General features: G+C 38.4%; 1 protein-coding gene and 1 non-coding gene across 6 annotated transcripts in view; one reads left to right on the forward strand and one right to left on the reverse strand.

Annotated features, from left to right (window-relative positions):
• The window catches only part of LOC107217029, a 118,766-nt gene that overhangs the window by 31,211 nt on the left and 60,845 nt on the right, over nt 1-26,710 (forward strand). For 2 of the 5 annotated variants that reach the window (XM_046740624.1, XM_046740826.1), the window contains exons 2-3: nt 12,082-12,378; nt 19,754-19,917. In XM_046740624.1, coding sequence (XP_046596580.1) covers nt 19,755-19,917 — 163 coding nt within the window. In that variant the 5' untranslated portion in view covers nt 12,082-12,378; nt 19,754. Of the gene's footprint in view, nt 1-8,983; nt 8,989-12,081; nt 12,379-19,018; nt 19,048-19,753; nt 19,918-26,710 lie in introns of those variants that run through there. The other 3 variants (XM_046740721.1, XM_046740768.1, XM_015654387.2) reach the window with 3 other exon arrangements.
• On the reverse strand, nt 3,365-3,436 carry Trnae-cuc. Its single transcript has one exon. It is a non-coding gene; the product is annotated as a tRNA-Glu (tRNA).

Genomic DNA, 26,710 nt, shown 5'->3' on the forward strand with positions numbered 1-26,710 from the left:
GTCGATACTTTTCATGTATTTGAATATTTTTAGCTTGACGCCCCAAGTCTTGCATTCTGAAATCTTTGATTTATGCTGCAAATCGCCCTTACACGCCTTTTTGCCAATACTCCAGATCGAAATAGTTGCGATTTAGTTCGAAATCGTGGTCTGAGGATGAAGCTCTGAGAACAATCGTTGATTGTCGAGGGATTTCGATCACTCGTAAAACGGAACTTTTGATGAACGGTGAATTTAATCGGGGTTGAAAAACGATCAGCGGTCTTATTTTTTTTCTCACAATTAGAGGAAATGAAATAAGTTTGGTATCATTAATCTGCCGAAAACTTTCTGCTGGTGTGCGCAATAAATATAATGATAAAATTTTTTGTACAGTTACAAATTACATTTGTGAGTTTTTACCTCATTTGGGTAGCTATGCGAGTTTGGATCGTTCCATATTTTCTTTACGTTTTTCGTCGCGCATGCAAAGTGTTTTTCCGGCGTTCGTTATCAATTTTACTGTTACTGCAGGATTTTGTTTTGTTTTGCGATGGGAAATTATTGAACGATAGCAGTGTAATGCAAAAAATGTCGTCACAAATATGCTGGATTCTAGATCACTCACATGGGATGTGATCAGAGTAAATTAAATTAATGAGTTTTCCTTAATCCATTTGAAAAATTTTGCTGCAGATTAAGCTGCACTGTATATTCCATTGATTTCATCTCCGATACCAACAAGGATAGTCATTTCGCAAGGCACCTTGCGAACAGTGAAAAGTTGTGCATAATGTGATCCTTAATATATAAGCATCTCGAACTTTCGTGGTTTAGAATTCGAACTTCTTGCTCCGCGTGGACTATATTATACCTCACAACTATTAAACTGAACGTGGAAATACATAATGCAAACTTTGCATTAGGTATGCAAGTCTTCGAAAATCCGTAAGCTTCGGATATACGTATGCATACGGTACATAGGTGATGCAGTATTTTCCGAGGCAGGGCGAATGAAATTACCATCAGAGCATTAGCCACTGTACTCGAGTTTTCGATAACTTATGCTTGTCATAGTTCACGGTGCATAAGCACTCCCTGCGAATGTAGATTATAGATGAAAGCTGATCGTGTCTATGTATTTGCTTAGGCACGAGGTTAACGGCGAATGAGTTTAAGGTGGACCAGCTTTTATCGTAATCTCATGGGGTGGGTAAACTAAAATGATGGAAATTTTTATCGAACACTTTGCTTATCAATTCGAATTCTAAACTACAACGAAGTTTCTTCACGGGGAACGTATTTTCAACTAATTAACAATTATATAAAACTGACGTTGAGTAAAACTTGCAAAGCTACACGTCAACTGTAAACGAATAATTTCACTTCTGTTTCTTAGTTTTGAGGAAAATTATCAAGATGCAGGTTTGAGTAAATAAATTTTTAGCTGCGTGTCGATCTGATCTCAGAATTTGATTGTTGGAATGAAATCGGAAGAATCGGGGACCGTTTTAAATAAAAATTCGAATTAAACTCTGTTAAATTGTCGATGGAAAAGTAATGAAAATAGTATTTTATGTTACAAGTACGGTAGATTCTGGCTGGTTCCACGAACCACACTCTCTCAGATGTGATCTGAACGTTTGATTCGAGAAGTGCTATTTGTGTGTTTGATGTGAGAAGATGCCACTGATATCTTGAACTACAAAATTGTGGTTAGGTAACTCGCGCTTCGTGACGCTGTCACTGCCAGTACGTAAAACTGAGTTATTTGCCGGAGCGCATGCGCAACAGCACAGAAATAGTATATTAAACACTTTTTTTTCCCACCTAGTGCACAAAATAGTAAATTCTTGCACCAGTGCAGGAATCGAATTGAAATATTTTTTCTTCTAGTGTAACTAGATGTTTCATGAACAGAGTGCGTAAAATTCGAATTTGCGTAACCGCTAGTCCGGAACGTACTATTTTGCAAACACAATTAGGAATGGTTCAGGACTTGCTGACTTTTCGCGCGCTAAATATGCGTCACAAAATCGAACTTTTTGTGCAAGTGTTGCAAAAAAGGACTAAAGTAGTCTAGTTCACCTAACGTTCTCCAAATGAATAATCATGCTTCATTTCAAGAAGTTTCACCTTCAAATTCGAAGATTTGCTACATTTCCGGTTGCAAGGAATTCTTCAATGTAAGGATAAGTGGAGAAGTTATACACATATCACATATAAACGCTGTCTATGGGGGTGAAATCGCCCACCGAAGCGAGACGCTCCAACCCCTTTTTCTTCGACAAAGCGTATCACATTTCTCGACTACGTTCTATACGATTATTCCGTTCAAAAGATGGAAGACCCGTCAAGTTCTCCACGGCGTATACATACACAGTATACATACCTCGAGGATGTTACCTGTCACCCTTTTTCTCCTCCTTCTCCGTTTCCTTCTTCTGCCACTTCTCCTTCAGGGGTACGTGGTTTGGAGAAGAGATAAAATGGTTTCCAACCGCGGAAAGGATCTGGAAATTCGCGTGACTCTTGTTGCTCGTTTTCCTTCTTTCTGCTTCAGGATCCAAAAGTTTCCTCCTATCGTATTTCACTCCGCTCGTGAAGCTCGGATTGTCCCTGATTTCCATCAGAGACTCGTCGAGGCCGGAATCCGTAGTTTCACACTCGAAACGAAATCGAATATTTTATACTTACCGAAACACCCTTTTCCTTGAATATCGTGGATTTAACTGCTACAGATGCCGCAATGACGTATCGAAAGTGCTGACAGTGAGAATAATTTTTTTTTTCTACCCTACAGCTCTCACAGAATGATTCAACCGACAAATTTTACACCCTTGTGTGCTTAGTGCTTCGACTTTATTTGGTAGTTGAAAGAACTTGTTAAGACATGTCAACAATCCGCAAGATTTATGCTAAATATTCTCACCGATAATCTGTTAGACTCGCAGCGGTCAAATCTCATCTTCATCATCGTCCGGAAATTTCGTAATTTCGCGAAAGGCCATCCATCAGATGACCACAATAAGCTAGGATATTTACAGGCCTGTCATATCTTGTCCCTAGATATTTATTTCTTTCAAGTTGTTTGCAGATTGCAAATTTGCCAGCTCGCAGCATTGCAACTTGGAAAATTCAATTATGGTTTGACCTTATGATGTAAATGTTATGTCTAGAGAAACACAGGCACAAGTGATCCTTCTGGAATGTTACATATATATATATTATATATATATATATTGTAGAAATGCAAGTAATAAACGTGACACAATTCCTTTAAAAACACTCGCGTCTGCAAATTTTTAACATTGAATCCCAAAGTAGCGTTCTATGTGAATCAGCAAGAGATAAAAAATTGAAACGAAATGATTATAAAAAAAAATTCCGATACCGGGAATCGAACCCGAGCCTCCTGGGTGAGAGCCAGGTATCCTAGCCACTAGACCATATCGGATCACATGAGTTCTGAAGTGTTGTAAAAAATTCAGTTGTATGTTTGGCAGTTTGCTTGGATAAGAGTATTTAGGGTCTGGCGGATTAGTATTGAAACGAAAAATCCAGAAACTCAAAACGGGGGTCGAGTTTTCAAACATTCATTTGATTTGCGTAATAACTTGGTGTATGGCTGTTATTTTAGGAACGCTGGTAACGAATTTACTCCTTACTTTGAAATTGGGACAAACCTTACTATCGTATAATAAACATTGCGGTGTGAGTGCAAATCAATTTTGATCGAGATGCCTAAAAAAAAAAAATACAATTCCCCATGACATGACTATAGTTATGGTGGATTAGATCCAGCTAACGTTCAGTTACACACTCTATCCGTCGGTATGTATACACGGTGTAAGGAAATAAGGTGAGTTTTTGCCCATCGAAAACTTGCTTCTTCGGCCAATGAGAACGTGCCCCCATATGACGTCATTTTGAGCATTATTTTTAAAAGCTATAAAATAGCCATTCATTCTCACGTCCATCAAATCTTATTTGATAGGGGAATAATGTTGAGATGTTAAATAATTGTTTACACAGGTTACGTTGTACTTTTTACGACAGATACGGAATTTTTCTCGTGACGTAATGCGGGGATCACGTGACTTTGTTAATGCGCATCTTGTTTCCTTACACCATGGGTATATGTACAACGTAACCACAGGTATTCAGGTCTAATTTGTGGTTACACGGTTGACTTGGTTTGATAACGATCCAGGAATCGTGCAAGTCTATGGACAAGTATTCAATTTTCCATCCGCCCACGGATGTGGAATATAGGCGGATTCCGTTAGTCAGTCGTGTTTCCGCGTTCTGTGGATTGTTGAAATTGTAAAGAAGTTCAGCTGCTTATCTCGAACAGATATCGGGAAAGCGACAGAGAGATTATATTTTTAACCCGCGTAGCCTTCGGTCGTTCAGCACATCCGAACTTCGTCTTTACATGTTATCTTTAGTCCAGTATGATCTATTATTATCTTTGTTATACGTAGTTGGAGTCGGAGCTTACTTGCGCGAGCTTTTGTATATTCTGTCATTGTACTCGCCCATGAACGCGATAACTATTCTCACGTACGGTTCCAGATAGCAAAAGTTGTTGTTTTTTGGTTAACCTCGTTCTATTTGATTCGCTATTTGATATTTCTAGGACATTCGGTTGAGTAAAATTTACAATATCCCGTAAAAGTCGAAACACACAAAAATTACTCAGTCGGTAAAATTGGTACTGTTACTTATACTCGGGGCAATACTATTCTTTCGTGAATTATCGCAATTGCAGAAAAGAAAGAATAGAAAACTGTTGGTCGATTCGTTTTATTTGGTTTGAAAATTTGAAAGTGAGAAAAAAATCTCAACTTTCGAGTGAAAGCGAAGAAAACTATTGTTTAATTCATTTTTTACTTGTTTACTGGATAATTGAAGGACGAAAATTCTCTTGCCTCGAAATTGGAAAGGGTTTCGAAATAAAGTTGAAAAATGAAAATTGTTTTAGATTCTTCCACGCTGTATTTTTTTGTTTGCTGCAACTATTTTCAAACCTATCAATGATGTTTGATATGTTCCAACGCTTGTACCGCAGATAGATGGGCATTTTATGGAAAACAAATATAGTCTGCACGATAAGAACACCATCAAATACATTTTTCTGCCGAAATGATTTCGTTTTTTCTTCGTTTTCGATTTTTCCCTTTTTTTTTTATCAATTAAAATAAATTGAACAATCGCTCACTTTTTTACTTGAAGAGCAGTTTTTTTATTTGATCAATTTCCAATCGTGTTCGGCACCCTTTTCAATGTAGCTGAAAACCTGAAATAATTCACGCACTGTTTTCCAGTCATTATATTGATTAGAATCTGTAAAAAACTGATTTTAAAAAAAAAAAAAACATGTTGGCAATACAAGCTTTTTCCAAATCATACTTGATTTCCGTATAGCAAGCACCATTTCATTAATCATTAATTGCGGAATGCGAAATTAAAATATATTTTACCATACTGCTCTGCAGGAGTAGTCCGGAAATTAGTCATTTCAACACGAGTATACTTAATAGCATCTTACGGTTCTTCATGTCAAAAATTTTTATTTCTTCCACGTAACGAATAAAAAAAAAAATAGTTTCAATGGATAAAGTTTGCCTTTTATTTCAACCCGCTTATACTATCAACCAAAAACTTGAATACTTATTTGTCAATGTAAAAAAGACAAAAGCAGAATTTGATTATCATTCGGTGGATAGAATTAAAATTTATTCATTTAAATATAAACTTAGAAAAAGGAAAAAAACTTTTTTTCTTGATCTATGTAATTAGATATTCTCGCGGTAGTAAAAAATTTCTGCTAAATCAATTCCGAGTTAGCGATTAGATTGACTTTTTCCTGCCGCTGATGCGAGGGACAAGGGTCGTAGGAGTATTAGATCGTGTTGAAGAAGCAATTTGTTGCTACTGTTCCTCTCAGGGACTAACAATAAGAATCGTTCGGACGGACGGACGTTTCGAGTGAAAAGGTCCTTGTGGCTGGACGGTGAGGGCGTTGGGATGATCGACTTTTCATTCATTTACTCGGCTCATTTATTTTTTTACAACGCGTTCGCACTGTTGAATATCTATTTTATTCTAGCATTTCACCACAACTTCTTTCTTACAACGTTGATAATCTTGTTTTTACTATCTCTGCTGTGTCACACTCACGCTGCTGCTGCTGCACAATGGGTTAAGTTTATAAGTTGTTTTGTACAATGTAAGAATGGTGTTCCCATTGTATCTTTTGTTGTCAGTAACTCTGGGTCTGTTGCACATACATACATAGCTACTGCACTTTTTACCCACATGTTTTTAGCGCTTTTCTTTTTCACTTGCCGTAGCTCTTGAAACGTTAGCTTAATCTTTACTTCGGCTTTTCTATTTGTTCATTCTTTTCATCGTCTCTATTCCTTTCTAACTCGACATGCTATTGTATCGAAATCTTTTCTTGAAGGATAATGCATCGTTAAAAATTCTAAAATCTTTGTTTCGAGATTATATGAATTTCTACAATTTTCCATATGTAATTGTTTAAATTTTCTCACCTATCAAATTGCAGAAATCAAAACTAGTCGATATTATTGTATTTCACTTGAAATCCATACAAGGGTATCAGCGAATTTTTTTATTCTATTAAACCTGTTTCTTACTTCAGAAAAAGCAGCTTATAGGAATAAGTAATTTAATCAAATCTACACATTGGTGGATTAATTTAATTTGGACCAATGCGAGATGAATTATAATTTACATCACGTATTGTCGGTAGTCATTTACTTGCTAAAACAAATTAACATTGTATTGATCACGTTAAATTTCACTTGTTATAACATCGTCCACACAAATGAATTTATCACGTATTGTTTAGTGCTATCTCGGTTTTAAAATACAAGTCGAAAAATATTTTGCAAACAGTCAAATCTGGCTGATTGTGAGTTAAAGTCTATACGTCGAGATCGATTGCTTGAATGAAATTAAAAAATTTTATAAAAATTCAGACAAATCACAGAAATTGAATTACTCGTTATTAAAATTTTGGACTCTCCAGTCAAGCAATCGATTTTGTCATATAGATTTCAACTTACAATCAGCTAGATGCGAGGGTTTGCAGAGCACTTTTCGGCTCGTAGTTGAAGACCGAGATAGCACTAAACGCGACCAACAAACTTGTACGAGGACCTCGAGAACTGTGGCCATCACGCCCACGTGAAGTGGCGAGAGACGGCTTGATTTCCTCGATAAACCAACCTGACACTCACACAGCCTTATCACATTGTCATTTTCGCGCCTAGGTCTCTGCTTGATGAAGTACCTACCCATAATGTGCGGCGTTCTCACGCATCTCCGACACTCTGCCTGATGAATGCCGAACTTTTGGTATGCCATGCGATGTTTGGTGAAATTGATGACACATTTCGGGTTTGTAGTTTAAAGTAATAGATTATCAAATTGACGGGTGCTAAACGGCGAGTTTAAGCTCACGTATCAGTCCTACTTTTACCGACCGAGATAACACACCCTTTTTCTTTCCAAAAAAACTTTACTCCTCATTCTTTTCGAAATTGCGCAAAGTATCACAGCGATTCACTTTTTGGCCCTTGAGATGCGGGTAATGTGGGAATAAGGGGGAGTAACACGTATCGAAAAACCACACATTTTTTTCTGACGATTTTCAGGATATGAGTAATTTTTCTGAATTCCGTTACAAAAGAGCGATGCGCTGACGTAATTCGAACTTTTTCCGTTCGTTTATTTATTTAATATAGGAAGAGAACGGGCGAGTTTGCTCGGTCGGTAAAGGTAGGTGTATTACATGACTAACAGAAACGAGTGCCAGACTGCCAACGGATTTTCAGTGGCTCGCAATCAGTATGAAACAAATTTCGCTTGACAAGTATTGAATTTTTTCTCAGTTGGCAAGTCATATACATCGAGAAAGGTTAAATTGGCAACACAATTATGCACTCTCCATAGCTTGTTATTATCTGAAGAAATATTTACGGGAAAATATCAAGTTAATTGGAAACGTTCAAAAGCCTTTCGAGATTTGTGTTCTTTCAAAATGCCAAAGGCAAAGCGCTAGCATTTATGAGAAAGCATTTTCTGTTCGCTATCCTAATATGGGTTTATTTTTACTCCGGAATTATTTATCCAGTCAAATCGAAATGGCTTCTGCTTCATCTTTGCGGGGTCTTACGAAATTATTATTTTTTTTTTGTTAATTTTTAGCGTTGAATGTATAGACGCAAAATCAGAAGAGAGACAAGAAGGAAAGTGAATATCGATCGGGCAATTTTATACAGTTTTTTTTTCCAAAATCAATGGCGTATTTCCTACGATTTTATGAGAGTGTAGATGATGTAACGTCTATTCATACATACGGCTATAGAAGAAAGATGAAGCGCGAATAAATTGAAGTTTATTTTATTAGCATATCGAATCCCTAAAAATCACTTTTAACGAATTTTTTCTTCAGCTTTTTTGTAAATAACAAAAACAATATGTTCAAAATCATTGTACAGGTTAAAATTGATAAATAAATCGACAATCTTCGCGTAATTTCAATGGAAAACCATATTGAGCGGTATTAAAATACCATTTTATTTGATTCGCAGATAATTTATCCACACGTAATACGAGCTCTGACTAATTAAAATTAAGACATCAAGCATACAATTTTGGCATTGTCATTTTGTTAAAGTTATGAGCGAACCAACTTTATTCATTGAAATTTTATGGTTTATCATTATTCTTCATCGTGAGGAGAGTGTCTTTTGATAAAATTCAAGTCATTCAACTCCGTTACTTTTTCAGATTCCAAACTTTGTTTTAGTCATACTTTTTTTCACGCAGATATGATCACTGGTTGTTTGTTTTTTTTCCCCACGGCCTGACACTAGTGATAGTTGGTATTCATTTGTGTTCTCGTTAACCAAGATTTGTTGATAAACGCCGTGTTTGCAGGAAGTTTTAACGCCGAGCTGGGTAGACGAGGTTCATACTTGAACAATTACACCTTCTCCCTGTTTTACCATATAGAGATAATGCAGTTTTGTACCATTTCTGTTCCCACTGTAACATTGCGATGAATAATACACGCTGGCGCAAACTTCTCCGAATAGATAGGTTTTGCTTTGTTTCTTGCCTTCATTTTAGCTCCTCTCAAAACCTATAAACGACTATTGTGTATCCACGTCTTTGCTCCAGTTACAATGAAGTAACGCATCATCAGCATTATAGTCTTCGTTTCAATTCCAAGATCCGTGATCAAACACTTGAAACTTCACTTGATTTTTAAGAATTAACAAATTTCTGTCAAGTTTAACATTCGACGTAAATTTCAGAGAATTATCGCTTCGATATACGAAATATAAAATTGTAAATTCGAAAATGGATTGTTTCAAATTACTTTGAGGAGTGAAATATACAACGTGAAAAATTTGACGCATTCAAAAATTACTTTTAATTTTGTTAATCGGTTGTTAGTACTGACATGAAAAGGATCGGTATCTACGAGGGATTTTCATTTTGGCATTTGCTTCTGGCAATATGTTAAACGTGATTTCCATCTACTCTAGTGCCGCCATTAAATGCGGTTTCTTGTGGTGACAGCTCACCGCAATTCCAGCTCTCTGTAAATACCTCAACAGTCGTCAAGTCAGTAGACTTTTGCCTCATGTGCACGCATTACATTCATAGCAGAGGCTAGAGAGAGAAGATTCGTGATCGTCGGTATACAGCTTTTCTTTGACAAAAAAATCACTAATCGATTTCTCTGATACGGATGCACGCGTCCTACGTGCTGCAAGAAACCTTACAGAAAAGAATGTTCATCAACAAGAAATTCGAAGTATGTAAGCTTTCACTAAATAACTACATTATTGTATCACTTCTTTATTACTTGCAGGACAAAAACATAGGTTATAAAAAATTGTAGTGATTATATGCAACTCAATCGATTTCAGTTTCACTTTGAAAATGTTAATTTATTATTTCTTCACGGATCCGTAAGCATGACAGACACATCATCCGTCATGTGCATTGCGATATTAATTTTGCGGAATGAAATAATTGATCGCCCTTCAATTTTAAATGAAATCGAAATAAATGAACAGTTTAACAATACTCCGCATTCTTTATCTCCGGGATCTTTTTCACTCCATTTATATTGAAAGTTAAGGCCTGTCTGATATTTTTCGAATCAGTACAGGCACCGTATCATAGGTGAGGAAAGCTTTGACATTATCATTTCCGTTCATCCCTTCGTAACGTGCAGTAAAAATTAGGCTGTGCAATAACTTTGACAGATACATGTACAAGGCTGAGCTGGCTATTGTGTCAACGAATGAGCATGAATTTTGATGGTCCCTTTAATAGCGAATCGAAACATAGTTCAACGGCTTATGCAACTCTTTTTTTCTTTTGGATTTGTGAGGGACTTTCGTAACATGGTTTTTTCTACTTTTTGTTTGATCAATTTACGTCACTGCCTATTTTCGAGCGGTGTGACAATTTCGTTCGCACGTTGCGAGGACCGAAGAAGAAGTTGATCCTCTTTAAGCGGGCTGCTTAAGATGACGTTCTTTTTTCTCTCGAAAGCTGAGCGCAGAGGCAGATTTGGTGCGAAGGGAAAGGGCAACGGAGCCTACCGCGTAGGCGTTCAAGTAAACGGGCGTAAAGCCGCGGCCTACGGTATAAGATAATCCAATCACACCGTCTAACCAAAACCCGACACGGTCGTCTGTGCGCTGGGAAAATACGATAATACCATAAGCCGCGGTATTTGTTGTACTAATTTACATGGAGCGTACAGACACGCGCGTTCGACAACAACAATGTGTGTGCTTAATATTTAATCATTGAAAAACGTGCGACACGCGTGAATATTCCATGACGTGCAACGCTTGAAGTCCGCGAAAAATTCCTTGAGATTTGTCGGCGATGGCTCGAAAACAGTGAAGAACAAACGGCTTTAGACTGGCCATGAGTCAGCTCTCGAACTTCCCGTTCTCACACTGCAGGTTCCAAGTTCGTAGAGAAAAAAAAAAGTAATATCCAATTCGAATTTAGAACTATAAATTCAGATTCGTGATTAACGATTTTAAAGCACTCGGATACCATATCACATGAAAATATGATGATTTTTTTTTATTTTTAACCACTGTAATGGTTCCATCATTACAAATTTTGGAAGTCTGACCTTGGATTTGTTATCGGTGACCCAAAAAACTTCCGCCTAGTAATTTCTGTAAAAATCGGAATATTTTTAGATTATATTCCACCTTATTCGATCACTATTTTGGATGACGTAATCTGACTTCAGATTCGTGATCAGCCATCAAACAAACCCTTGAGGAACAATTTTCATCAAAATTCAACTGTTTTGAGCTTTTCTTCAGCTTATTGAATACGGCAAATTTAAATTTTGCAAATCTGACCTTAGATTCGTCATTAGTGGCCCAAAAAACCCGACGGTATCAATTTTAATGCAAATCCATTCATTCATTCTCAAGATACCATCATTTTTATTTTATTTTATTTTTTTTAATTGAGAAATTACCGAACCGATCAAAGCCAAGGTCTAATGAGTTCTAAGTTTTGAAAAGCTGCGTGGATTGAGATGAAAATCATTGAAATCCGGTAATTTGTTCTCGAGATATCATCCAGCAAAAAAATTGATGATATACATCTCTGATATAAATTTGGCAAAGCTTTTCTCTCCGACAAAGTATCAGAGAATGAAATAAAGAACGGTGATTCTTTTTTTCGAATGGCAGTCAAATCGTAAGTTCTAAGTCGATTATCGAAAGCGATGTTAGACAACCACGGTCGCAATGAATCCAAAAATTATTTCTCCGTGACATTTTCTTTAAAACAGTTACAAGTAAAGCTAATTTTTCGTCGAGTTTAAAAGTGATTTGCCTTCTATTTTCTCTTCATAATGTCAAACTTAATATATCGTATAAGTTATAAGTCAACAAAGCTCCGATAAGTTTCTACAAAACGACCAGCAGACTGACGAGTATACGTCCGTCCGAATTTGCGGGATGAAAATCCTTACGAAAGCCTCGTTTCCGTTCTGAGCAGAAATGGTAGCCGGTACACGAGGAAGGTGCTGGAACATTGACCGCGATTAAAGAGTTACGGTTCGATGTAATGGTGTGGCGAGCAGTCCATAGCGACGTTGCTCCCGCACGATGCAGCTAATGACCTTGAACTCGCTCTTGATGTTCGACTTGGTGTTCCTATTCTTCCTATTTCTCGTCGGGGTCTCCTGTCTGGTTTACTATCTACCAGGCGCACGGCGTCGTGTCCTCGCACCCCACGAGGTCATCACGGTCACAACTACCCACCGATCTGATGCCCCAGTCGACGATGTCTAAGGTTCGTATTGCGACAGCTTCGTTACACCTCGAATCATCCCTTGGCAGCATGTGTGCCCCACGTCCCTTGTCAATAAATGAGGCACAGGCACTCAAGTTGATTTTTCTTAGTTGGTACTTTAGTTGGTAAAACAGTCGATCGGAATTAATGATTATTCCAATGATTACCGCCGTTCGTTAGAAATGTTATTAATTTTCAAGTATACTTGTACACCCAAGAAGTGTACAAACATGTAATCAATAGAAGTTAAATAATCGATTGCACAGCTGAGAAAAAAAAATTTTTAAAAATAATGGTCTGGTCCGATGGAATTAGACCACTGTCATAAGGTTTTTGGACATTCTGAATCCGAATTTGGTGTAAAAATTGCTTCATCACTCTCAGATTTTGAGTTATCCATGGGGTACTTCATTCTTTTTAAGATTCTGTGAATTAGATCACGATGTATATATGTTTTTGGACATTTTGTATCCGAATTCGGTGTCAGAATTGGTCCATCAGACCCCGGGTTTCGAGTACCTTTACCTCAAACATTCGTTCATCGACCTCGAACATTGCAATATTTTTCGATGCGCAAGTTAGAGTAATGAAAGAATTCTGAGACTAAATTTGGACTCGGCATGTTCAAAAACATGCAGGTGTGGTAGGTCCAGTACGCCAGACAAGACATTTTTTTGTGGGGCTGTGTAATCGGCTGTTTTTCTACCATTGATTACACGCTCGTCCACTTTTTGAGTGTATGATATTATTTATTTATTTTAAACAATTGGTTACACAAAGGAGCTTAACGTGGCTGTTGCCATAAGAAATACATCGCGTTACCTTCGAGTTTATAATAATGTTACAATTACAACGAGTTACGTTACAGATTTTCACTTTTACATCGCTTTGTTAGAGAACTAGCAAATTCATTGAGACTAAATAAATTGACCATCGTTGGCTAGTTTATTACAGCCAACAGTTTATGTGCATCTTTTCTAACATGCTCAAAGTCGGGATACTTAATCTGTATATTCTTCAGTGTATTATGTAAAGTTGAAAATTGATAACTTTTTTAATGAATGGCAGTTCAACTAGGGGTGTGCGATCATTCTGTTAATTGTTAACTTTGATTCGGTTCTTTAACAACTAAACGATTAATCGATTGATCGGAGAGACAATTAATCGTAGTGAAAATTATTAAGCGATTACTCACGCAGCTCTAGTTACAAAAAAAAATTTCCTTTACGAATGTCCGGTTCTAATAGATTTTACTTTTTTATTTTCCAATTCTTTTGTTAGCAGAACGTACTAATAAGGATTATTGTTCGTCTGATAAAACTTCATGTAGTTCGTTCAATAAGTTTTCATTTCGCACGCATGAAAATTGTACTTATTTTTTTTTTTCAGTAACTGGCAGTTATAACCACGTAGCAAATTTAATTTTGCAGTACTTGTAGTGATTTTAATTCCCATTTCAACTTACAATTAGTTGAAACAGGACTTACAAGCTTTTTTATTAAACAATTCTTATACGGTGAATCATGGTTCTTTGGAAGATATTTGACGTTCGATACGAGTGATGTATATTTTGTGTATTGTGTCGTACAAACAGTGTAAGATTTCTGGATTTAAAAATGTTTAATTCCTTGGTTTCAGACGCGTTCAAAAAAATTTTGCAGGTGGTGTAGAAATTGATCTTTAAACCCACAAGAAATTAGATCGGTTGTATCTTGTCGGGCTGGATATTGATAACTTAATTGTCTATCTCGATCTTACTTTTTTCAAAGTGATTTTGTGCAATTGCAGTTTTTCTGAAATCAGGAATTTTATTGGAATTTGTCCTTTCAAGCGTGACGTATGACCCCAAGAATTGATTTATTATCAAAGTCAATGATTGGATTGAAACGTGATCCATTTGGGTTGGAGAAAGAAATCGAGACAAATAGTCTGTTGTAGAACAGGTAAAGGTATGCTGTAACTAAAGTATGTTATTTTGTCCGAAGTGAGATATTTTCATCCTGAATAAATATCTGTATTAGATTTCTTTTCGAACAGACTTTCCAATCTCTTCGGAAAGCATATATTTATTCATCGTAACAAAATCTCTTCCCTGATCGGCTTTGTACGTAGAAACGTACAAGTACCTCTTGAATCGCAAGCCTGATCGTGACAGATTTGAATTTAGCAATCGCTAGCGAATTGTTAAATTCGACAATTATCGCGTAACGAGAGTGGTTTATACACGACGAAGAGTAATCAATTCTCGATTGACCCCCACTGCTTCTCAAGAATATTAATAAGAATTTTTTTAAGATTCGATTAAAAGAGTAGACGAATATTAATTTACGGATAAAGGACGGTGGCTCCTGAACTTCGTAATAACGAACAGATGCTAATCGCCACTCGAATGGGCGAGTAAAAATAAAGCGAAGAAAAGCGAGAAGGAAAGAAAGAATGAGTAAAAAAAGAAAAACACGCGCCACCCTAAAGAGCTTTAAATTATTGAGCGAATCACACTTCTGACGATTCCTGCAGGCATTTTATCACAGCTTTTATTGATAATTGTGTATTTCATCACTGATGTCTGTAGGACGTGTTTAAAAAAAGCGTTAACAGATCCAGCGGAGCATCAGGATCTGATTAATCATTGATGCCGTTCTACGTTCTCGTTTTAACTCCGTTTTTGAACTCGGCCCGCGGATCAGCCCCTTCAAATTTTCCATTCAACGATCACGTATCTCTCGTAAAAGCATGAGAAATATATTTTTTATCGGCCCTCATAAACCTCGACCGTTATCGCAACCCGTCACGTTTCATTTAAGCGAGAGAAAGTTGCGAATAACCATTAAGGCAGCTGCCCCGATGTTTGTTCACATCGTAATTCTTGTTAAGACGTAATCCTGGTCAAATAGCAATAATTGATCCAATTTAAGGTGTGAACGCGTTTTGAAACGGTTTGAAGAATTGTTCTCGTCAGGATAGTTTTACAACGAGATAAAAACTGCGATCTTCGGTTGATCACAAGTGTTCTTAAATGATTGTATTACGGTTTGTTTGAAAGTTGATTAGAAATTTTCGGGCAGAACAGTTGAATAGAAACAATTAGTATACATATATCAGTTCAGATCAAGATAATTAGGTTGAATTTGATTGAAACAAATGTCTTCTCAATATAAAAGAAATTAGATACCGCAAACTGGAATAAATGGAAAGTTTGGTTATTGGTAATTTAAAAAATGTTGTATTATTGTTTCGTGTTATTAACACCAAAATTGTATCGAACGTCTGTAACTTCGATGGATCAGGTTCCATTGAGTTTCTCAATTGATACCCCTTGATTAATTTTTTTTCACTGAACTTCGGTTCATCAAAAAAACGTCGTGTCTTAGTCTCTATATTTCTAACTCATACGAGTGTACGAGAATCGTTAAAAAAATTCACGAAACTTTCGCAACTACCCTCTTAGTATCCTATATTTCGAAGGACCTCCATCCTTCACTGACTGTGCATCACGAACTCTAAATTGGGCTTAAAGTCTCTCTGGAAAGATTCCGAGCACTCTTATTCCTGCATGTAACGGCGTATCGATTCGCGGTGAGAATCCGATCACGGAAGTGGATGGGGGTATAGTCGGGGTCTTCCTAACACCCACGCCTCCAAAACCCCCGTGTAAACATGGATGTACGTGGTTCGTGTTCGCCGCACGTGCATCTGGGAGCGAAGGCTTGATCGCTGCCGCCGCCCACTTCCGAAGTGCTCTGAAAGTATTAAATTCATCTTCCGACCCGAGTCGACTACCCCCAACCCTTCTGGATGGGTCCATTTCACTTATCTGCTACTTGCCTCTCTGCCTTCTCGGTATTCTTCAACGATTCAGCTCAACGGCAAAGGGTGAGATGTGCACGTGTGCGACGCGAATTGCGATACTGTCAGAATAGATCGCCGAGTTTGGAGAGGGATCATGGCGGAATAGAAAAATTTTAAAACTAATGGTTCGGAGTTTGAATCGGCTCGAGTTTATCCGGTTGAGATTGAGGAGTTAATCGGTCGGATCGCGTCTGAAACAAAATTTATGAAAAGAGAAAACAAAAACCGTTTATCAAATCTCAAGCTAAGTTATTTGTACCAGTGACGGTGAACACGAATAAAATAATATCCTACTATTAATAGATAGTTGATTTGAGCACGTTCCAACGACACAAACTCAAATATTAGCAATATTGGAAAAGGTTCATAATCAAAATGTTGAAAATGCTTCAACTATGGCGTTTTTCATCCGTTTTTAATGCTTCTGGTTTTATGTTTCTCACTGACCATATCATCACAAATCGTTTGAAACACACGTAAGAAATCTTAGGTTGTTACCAATCGATGACTATCCTTTAAATTAAACTAAACTCACTCAAATTGAGTGATGCTTTTTTAAGTATTCCTTTGAATCGTCTTTCCTATTCCAATTTAATCCTTCTGATCAGACTGCCTTCGACGCCAATCTGAGGCGCTTATCTTCGCTTTACAAACGACGGCGGCAAGTCCGGTATAACGGCGTACACTAATGAAGCATGGTCAGCAATGCTTTTTGCTGGATCAAACGAAGTGCCACCGTACAAAGTGGCGCCTAATTGTACGGTTTACTTGCGTCATTTGTCCATCAAAGCTCGGAATTTCGACGACAGTTATGACACATTATCCCGCGGTTCTCGGCAGCGGTTTGCTGGCTGTGGAAAAGTTATTTGAGAGGCGGTCGGGTGTAAGAACTCTGTTCCTGAGGGGTGAGGGAACTATGGAAATAGTTGAGCTTAAAGCTTCGAGTTTTGCCCTCCATTTCTCGATCCCTCCTCTCCCCTCCTCTCGGTCGAACTGCAGCACTTTCATGGACGAGCAGCTCGCTCTCAAACTTTTGTCCCACATTTTGATGGACTGGCTGAGACGTTGATATCAACCAGAAAGAGAACCAACACTGACAGTTGAGTGACATCTTCTATTTAGGCGTTAGCGAAACTATGTTAGAACTTGGACCTGTTGGTACGAACTGTAACTTCGTGGTAGATTGCAAAGTAGGTATCATGGGTTCCGAGACGGACATCCCCAGGGAATGAAAACTGAGGATTGGTGTATACGTTAGAGGTGATCTAGAGATACCGGGATATTGGGGATCTTTAATGCTTTGAGAACAATTCAAAAGACTGTAGAGGACTTCGAAAGGTTCGGTTCCAGTTCACCGATTTGAAGGATATTTGGCAATATTGAAAATATTCAAGCACCATCGTCAAGTGAAGTTTCGAGTCCACGTTATAAACTTGCGTCGACATTATTTTACAAGAGTCAAAAATCCACAGTAACCACACCAGGTTTTGTGGAGTTTCACGTGAAATGATCTGAACGAAACTCTCGGTTATTGGTCATACTAGGGATGGGTAGACTAAAGTGACGCTTATATTGTCGATTATTTGAGCTTTTTTTGCGAGAACCAGTGTTTTGAAGATCGTTTGAAGCTTTTTCTACGTTCTAAAAAATTTGGATTTCGTAGCTCGTTAAAACACTTATAGAGGAACTGTCTCCTCGTGACAATGAGGGAAGGGTGATTTTTGCTGAGGTTGAAATTCGCTGTCTGATTCGCGAGAAAGGCACGTTTGTGACAAAACTTGTGGGCGTATCGGCCTCATGACGGTGTCGATTTGACAACTGCGTAGCTGAGAGCGAACGAGTGATATTTCGATATCCATTCGGCGCTGACTGTTTCACTCGCTTTCCACATTTCGCCGTACAGTGTGAGAGATATCCTCACGCGTTAATCCTTCAGCTGTCAAATTACGATTCTATTTCGCGAGCTCGCCCACATCCGGGTTGACTATCACGCCCTAAACTCGATATGACGGCTTTCTCATCCAAGAAAGATCCATCGATAGTTTCAAATTTCACCATTTCACTGTCGGTATCCTGCTAGGTTTTGTCTACCTATCTCGGCTCACGTTTATTGCAGACTGTCAGAATTTTGTTTATACCTACAAAGTTTCGGAAAAGTTTAACCGCATGATCAATCATTGTCACATTCTATGTGAAACCACATTCTAGACATTTTTTTGTGCATAGTGTATCAGGTTTAGTATTTTTTTCGAAATCTTGAGTGTATTTTCTCTTTCAAGATTTGTTTCCAAACATCTTGTACGCTAATTGCTTGGGCAATTGATTTATTCCAACAAACTTCTATTTAAACAAAACGTGAAAACGAAAACTCGTTTTAGTTTACAATACATACAGTCTATTTATTGGGTTGAATTTGGCGCAGAGAGAAAGGTGGAATCAACTTGACACAAAACTCGAAAGAAATTGTCTTTAGTTTAGTTACAAGAAAGAAAAAAAGAAATACACATCAAACAATCATCGAAATTAAACCTGAAAATCCAAAGTCAACCTTTAATCTCATGGAAAATCTGAGTGTTTCGATCATCTTTCTAGACCCTGTGGGGTCATTCTTTCCAAACCTGGTTGAAATAGCGAAGATGTTCTAATGCGGTAACTTTTTCGATTGACTATACGCACCCCGTGAACACCAGAGAAGATATTACGGTGACGTATGACGTCAGCAAAACATAGGTCCCACTGGAGGGCGTACCGTTGTCCTGCGGTTCTGTTTGCGAGGACGATTGTTGAACGCGACTAGATATAACCGGCTTACACGATCAGGTATAACACAGATTTGGGCAGTGATATGCACATATACTCGTTCGGTTTGTACGAAGGTGTATAAAGGACAGAGAAATCAAACGACTCGCGTTACGTAGCTCGTTATTGTTCTGGGGGATGGGGACCAAGCTTAATTAGAATTCGAATCCAGGATTATTGAGGGAGCTTTCGTTCCACTCGTGATATCGATGGTCCAAGAACTCTCGCTGTTGTGTTTTAACGAAAGGCGGAATTTTATTGGGTCGAAGAACTTGGCTATCCGATTTTTGGAAACAGACCTTTTGTCCATTTTTATTCTGGGTTCTCTATTCAGAGTACTTTAGAGGGGCTTCGAGGTTTTCAAAAATATTCTGTCCGTTGCAGAGAGGAAACGGAATCTGAAAATATAGGGAACTAAATACGAAGAAGCCCTTAGTTCAAAACGCATGCGAAACGCGAGTGGAGGGGATTTCCGGATTTCAAAAATTAAAATTTCAGATACCCAATATACGAATACGTCATTTACTGAAAATCGGCCCGAAAGACTTCAGATTCGGATTCAGCGATAAAAAGTACCCACGTGAGAAAACATGTTTCGCATGAGACACTTTTTTTTTTGTGGGCCTGTGTAATCACCAGCAAATTTGAAAAAAGCAATTTCCATGGTTTCAATTAGCGAGATTGAACGCGGCAAAGTTAATACCTGGTTGTTCCTCGTTTGTTTTAGGATGCCTACACCGACGCCGACGCCGACGGAAACGGGCGGCGGAGAGGCTCTCGCCGTTTTGGCTGGAGACGTGCTTGTCCTGAGAGGTGCCGGGCTGGCCGCCCCCGAGACGTGGGCACTTCTCTGCCAGGCTGCCCAGGCCCTTCAGGATCTCTTTCTCTCGAGTAAGTCGACGTCTGCTTTAATTCCCGTCCGAGGTATCGCCGCATGCACTTGCTGCGAAAAATTATCACCCTTGGTTACGAGGGTGGTTCAGTGCCTCTTCGGGGGATGATTTCACGTCTCTGACGGAACGGCCGTTAAGTCCTCTGGCTTTCATCGGGACGAGGGCCACGGCTGCCGGCGTAATCGAGTGAGATAACCAAGAGTCAGGACACGAATGGTTGCCCGAGTCCTCGCTCTTTGAATGGCTCGAGGTGACCGTGTACTAATCAAGCCGATTTCGAATTTACGCCAGAGGTAACGCGGGGCTTGGTGCGTTGTATGCGGAAAGTGTCGAGATGACGCGAAACTCTTATTAGGAGACGCGGACGGTCTCACGATAATTTGGAGTGAAACGTCTCGGGGAGAGAATATTTCGTTTTAGCATCCCAACTTCAAAATCGTCGATTTGTCGCGATTTCTTGGCTCTCGTGATAAAAATTAACGGGTCGAAACTCGTATTGATAAGGGTTTTTGACTCGCGTGTTGAACCTGATGTATCGTCAAAACACCTTATCGATACTCGTTTTGAAATGTAACATCAATCGCATTTAATTCAAGGAAATACGCACTGCCGTTTGCCTTGTAGAAATTGCTCGTTAGTCTCGACCTACGAAGTAGTAGAATTATTTTCTCGAATTGAAACGAGGTTTACCGATTTTATAAAATTATTTGTTCTAATGGCGTTGAAGATATTATTCAACAAACACCGTTGTATAAAATAATTTTATGAAAGTTTGATCGATCGCAAGATATTATTTGATGCATTGAATTATTTTTGGGAAATGAAGTTTTTTCCAGTTAAATGAAATTATATTATCTTATACAAGTCAGGAATCATGGTCAAGGAATTTTTTTTCTGACTGTTAATGCAGTAACAGATTTATTTTCAACAATATTTCATATGCTCATTACGTGATAAACGTACATGACGATAAATTTTCTGCAATTAAAAATTGACCAAATTTCCTCTACGTTTTGTATCGTAATTAAATAATTGTACTCTAGATGAATATATTCGATACATTAAAACGAACGTGAAATTTTGCGGTCTTCCAACCAATATGGTAATTGATTGGCCAATAATTCTTCATTGACATTTCAATCTTTAAAGTAGTAAAATTGTTTTCACGTCGAAATATGGTTTTGCTACGAACCAAATGCTCGTAGAATCAGTAATGCGGGAATAAAACTTTGTTGCATTTATACGAGAAGGATCGGTACGCGGATGATCCTTGGTACGAAGGTTTAAATAATTCATACTCAGGTTATCGGTCACACTTATACCTCGTATATCCGTCGTATATGACCGTAAAAACGTGGGATTACAAAGGGTCCGTAAAGAATGGATGGCCGGTGATAAAACTAGGCTGAAGTACGGAGAAACATCGCAGTTTTTTCACATCGTTGAAACATTTGGCCTGTGGAAAGAGTAATAGCAAGCGGTTACTGTCCATCTAAAATTTTCAATTATTCAATTTCCGGGAACATCAGCGAGGAGTCGCGTTGGTCTAATCCGAGGCTGCGGAGTAAACTGAATTGGAAGCGCTGGAGGGTCTCGAACTTTTCCAAAGGAAACGAGGTATCGCGGAACGGCTACACGTTACTTTACCCAATTTCATCAGCTGTATCAAGGAAAGCCCCGAAATAGGAAATGGTCGTAATTTTCAACCCCTAGATCTCGCCGCCGGCCAGTCAACCGACAAGTTTCGATTTTTTGCGGTGTGTGAGAATCCAGTCGGAAAGCGTTGTAGTATGCGAAAAAAGGAAAAACGGAAAAACTTGGCAATGATGAGAAATTTGAGAATAAGATGAGGAAAATTAGTTAATGAGAAAGACGGAAAATATTCCTCAAGTCATTCGGGACTTTTTGACCCGCTGATTTATAGATTTACATTATGTATAAGGTATGCTTTTTGGAAGAATTGGAACCTAGGCTCTCATGTATCATCGAAGAGTTGAATTATCCTTTCGTTCCGAAAGCGGGATTATCGCGTTGGAAAGGTTTCGACTCGCGCGAAAACTGGAAACAGGATCATCAACATCCCGTTGAATGGATGGCCCGGGGCTCCTCGATTCAATTGCGCCGCACGTGAATCAATTCGCACGGATATCTCACGCTGAAACGTTACTCACCACTTTTACGGCTCCGCAGCAGCTTTTTCCCTGCCAATAATCATCATCGTATCGCCAGGCGCATGACTTATGGGTAGCGTTTCATCCCGACCCGATAACTGGCGCATTAATGGAATCTCGTTTAGTTCCTGAAGCGCCGGCACCTCTTTTACAATTTTCATTTACGTAGACCGTGAGGAATTAATTTTTTTAAACGACTTGCCAGAAGTAATTACAGAGGTAAAACCACTCGAATTTTCTCTTCGAGAATGTTTGTAGTTCACAGTACAGCCGTACGCAACGAGACTTTATTAACATGGAAAATTCTCCGGGGTGAGAGGGAAAAATGGCAACGAGGGATTTCGTCGTAAATTTTCGAGGCTGTGATCGAGACAAAAAATACAGCTTTTTTTACAGCCTTAAGGTTTTCCTCGTGTAAGTTTTCGTCTGATTTTACAGTGAATATGTTTTACACGAGGGATTTCGCCTAACACAGACAGACGTTGGTTCATTTGGCGTGGTTACACAGCTTTTTATCCTCATTTGATCTGCTCTCGTCGCGTAGCTCAGTGTTTATGGAAACCTCAGCGAACCGCAAAGGCGAAAGAAAATTTTGCCAAGCCAAGATCTGGTGGAAAACTAATTCGATTTATTTTATCATGTATCATTTTTAACCCATACATCAAAAGCCGCATATTTTATACTCGGCACTTCAAAGTAATCATTCGCGTGTCGCAAAATTGTATCATCACATATTAAACTTGATCGATTACATCGATTGATCTCCGTAAAAAAATTTGTAATAGCCTCCTAAAAGGGACGGATCAACTCTGCAATTCTTATTTTTCTACGTCTGTAGTTGAGGGGCGAAAAAGATCTTGGGGGAAATATCTTTTCTTAACCTTCCAGACTTTCGGACACTTGGCCGAATCACGTTCGCGATCATTATATGTATATGTATATATGTATAAATAAGCTATCGTTCACTCGTTAAGTTTTCTTCTTGGTGGTTGTGTTTCCCTATCGCCCTCTGGCAGAATGATTGATGGTAGGTTAACGATCGAATTTCTCACATGTGCAACGGTGAAGTAAAAAAAAGTTTCCACAACGGAGCAGCTAATAATTGATGAACTTTGGTGAAATTATTCGCGGGTTTTCACATACTTTAACGACGAATAGAGCGTTTTGGCGAGAGGGAAAAATTCCCCCGAAAAAGTTGTCTGCGTACATTTTTTATTAGCATATTTTAGCTGTACGTATTTTGATCGGTGGAACAATTTGAGCGTTCAAAATTAAAAACTGTTTGAACCGTTAACTGATAGTCCGAGACTTTTTCCGTCAATTTATTATACCCTTGGATTTATTAAACGCTAATCGAGTCATATTTTACTTGAAAGAAAAAAGCCCTGGTCTCGGCTGCGCTTGCTCGTGCTTTCACAAAGTACGGGGCGATAAATTTGTAGCGTAATGTTACTTTGCCTAAAGAAAGTCTAGAATCCACACCTGCAATCCCCGTGCCGTCATTTCTCTCGTTACACAACGAGATCCCCTGAAATTACACCCCTTTCCACGCCCCGAACTCACCCTCAACTAGCCGCTTTAACTGCCTTCTTGTACGTAAGTACATGGATTGAATTACGTGCTGGAAATTACGATTTTCCTAAACTTTTGACAACGATTGCAGTAGAACTTTATTTTCAGTGATATTCTTAGCGTAATATTTTATAGATATATAAAGAAATTAATCTGCTGTTATGCAGAAGCATATTTTATGCTGGTTATATCTGTGAATATAAATGCGAAAATATATGTGAAGTATCGTCACTATGAATTTTTAAAAACCTGCATTCTAGGGTATCTACTGAAGTTGCGCGATTCATCGATTGATCGTAGACTTTGATTGATTGTTCTTCAAATCAATCGATTAATGAAAAGAACTATGGAACACCACAAAAAGCCGATTAATCGAAAAATCAACGAATCGAAGTCTACGACTAATCGATCAATTGCACAACCCTCGTATCCAAAAAAATATGCCTAAAGTGTAGTAACAAAGGTACTTGACACATTGGAAAACGACTTCTTAGAATTTCGACTGGTCTTTAAAATAATGTCACAAATCCCGGCAGATGAGACGCTTTACCGAAAATCGGCAGAAAATCTCTCAAGTAGAGTTGATCACTGTGTTTTCAGAGTATTTGATTTGATATCTATTCACGAGCAAAACAACGTCGCTGATATGAAAAATAAACATTTTTCAGGTTGTTTATCTACGACATCTCATGGGGTCATTTACACGTATATCTGTACTCGAAAGAGCAAACAAAGGTACCCAAATAAAACCTGGTGAAAGCTTTCTCGCCCAATATTATTCTGACATGCTTTTATTTATTCGCTGTGATCTTCTTCGCTCACCGGCAGAATCGACGGGGATGATGTTTGACATAGTTGGGGGTAGTTGTTTCTGGTCCGAGCTTGTCCCTCGATGTGTCACAGCATCTGTGCCCCCCCCCCCCCGCCCCCGTGATTTTCGAGGTGTCTGTCGAATTCCCTCAAGTTTCCGTATAATTTGGCGTTGTTCAACTTTGGAACGGTCCTCCGCGTTTCACCGGATATCCGCAGAAAACTTGGTAAACTTTTTGCCTAAGTAAACTGACGAGAGTTACACGTGATGCCATACCGTCAGCAAAAGTTCTCGCAAATATTTGTCAGTCGGATTATTAGATGATTGAAAAATACTAGCATAGTCTGCATAATCTTGAACTGAATCGATGCAGGCGTGACGGTGAACCTGATCGTGGTTTGCGCTTGAAGAAAGGTGCTGTCGAAGAAAATACGAACAATATTGTATTAATATGTTTCGCATGAAATACAGGGCTTTGAATTCCTCGTGTAATTTAACTCATACTTATTTTGACACCCGATTTGTGGAAGAGAGAGAGTCTTCTGAATTTGCGCAAGTGTTCGATATCAACTGGATAATTAGTTGAATAAATTGGTAACAGGGGACTCAAGTTTATTTTTGAGTTGAAGAAGATTTCGACATAATCAGCATCGAAAACTCGTTTTCTACACCCTTTATATCAATGAGACATCGATATTCAGACATTAAGAATTTCCCAGAAGCCACTCAAGCTTGCAAAACCCAATATCGGACAATCATAATATCCGTTGTATAATTTTCCGCATCACTCCAGCAGGTGTTGGATAACGATGCGGGTGGAGTGATGTTTAATTCCGTGATTCAATTTCCCTTTGAAATACCTTCACAAACACGGTGACACAGCGGACGCGTAGCTGATGAATTTTCTTTCAAGTTCAAAAATCTGATTTTGTAGGTACGTACATACGTACCGTGATAAGTTGATCATCCTAAATGATCTCAGGTAAACGTTACGAGGCTTTATACTACTTCTACCTACTACGATAACGTTGATTTAGTGCTGCTTAAAAGCAGTGTAGGTGAAACAGACGAACCAAAGTCTATACCCAGTACTTATCGTACGTAACACAAAGTTCAAGAAGGTCAAAGTGAAGCAAAATTCATCACCGTCAAATTTGTAGACTGGAGACCAGACATTCAGTGTCTTTTTTCACTACAGATATCATCGTCACGTTCGAAACCGTTATTTATTATCTGATCATCCACAGAGTAGGTACACAACTTCTTTACTTTCAACCATGGTTAACCATGACATTTTTTTAATTTCACCAAGGATTTTTGCTACGTTAATACGACGCCTGAAAAGATTTTTGCTACGTTAAACGACCTACCAAAAAGATTTTCAAATTTCTTCAATCACTCGTCTTTAATCCACGGTTTTTTAAACCTATCTCAAAAACACCCAAATTGATTTTTACGAAACAAGAAAAAAACATTTGGTTTCCGAAATGAAACATTTTCACGCAAGATTCAGAGTGGGACCTCATTTTCTTCTATTCTTTTGTATCATTTTTTCTATTATCCTAATCGTTTTACTAGGTCAATTTGAATTCATATTACATTAACAATTGGACAGTGATCGTGTTAGTCAGCCAAAAATTTTTCTACATTCATCTTGCATCATAGCCTGCAAAAAAATTCAAGCGTGGACCATTTCTCCCTTGACGTAACAAAGTTACAGAATTCAAGGTTGCCTGATTAATCCGAGATTGTTTTAAACGAATTCTCTTCTTACATAGAAGTACGGGTGTTTGTTCCATCAACTTAACATCACCATTTGTATGTTCTGATTCCATGCAACGTTACCAAACGATTCAATAAATACTGTCAAGGTCATGTGACCATTATTAACACGTCAACTTCCATTTAATGTCAACAGCTAGGAGTATTAGAATTAGAAACTGATTATACCGTCATGCAAGTTTCATCTCGAATCACTGAAATAGCATATTCGAAAAATAGAAAGGGTGAATCAAACCCAAGCTTAGATGATCGCATAATAAGCATTCCAATAATGATTCTACACTCACTGTTAAAACAATACACCGATTTAATCCGAACATGGAACGACCCTTACCTCGGCCAGCTCCTTCTCTAGAGAGCCACAAGTCTGTCGCAGGGCTTAATCGACGCTGCTCGGTAATGCCATCCTTCCTGCATCAGACCACCCATACACGCCGAAGGCTGTATATAGCATG

This window comes from Neodiprion lecontei, chromosome 1 (assembly GCF_021901455.1).
Source record: "Neodiprion lecontei isolate iyNeoLeco1 chromosome 1, iyNeoLeco1.1, whole genome shotgun sequence".
Taxonomy (NCBI): domain Eukaryota; kingdom Metazoa; phylum Arthropoda; class Insecta; order Hymenoptera; family Diprionidae; genus Neodiprion; species Neodiprion lecontei.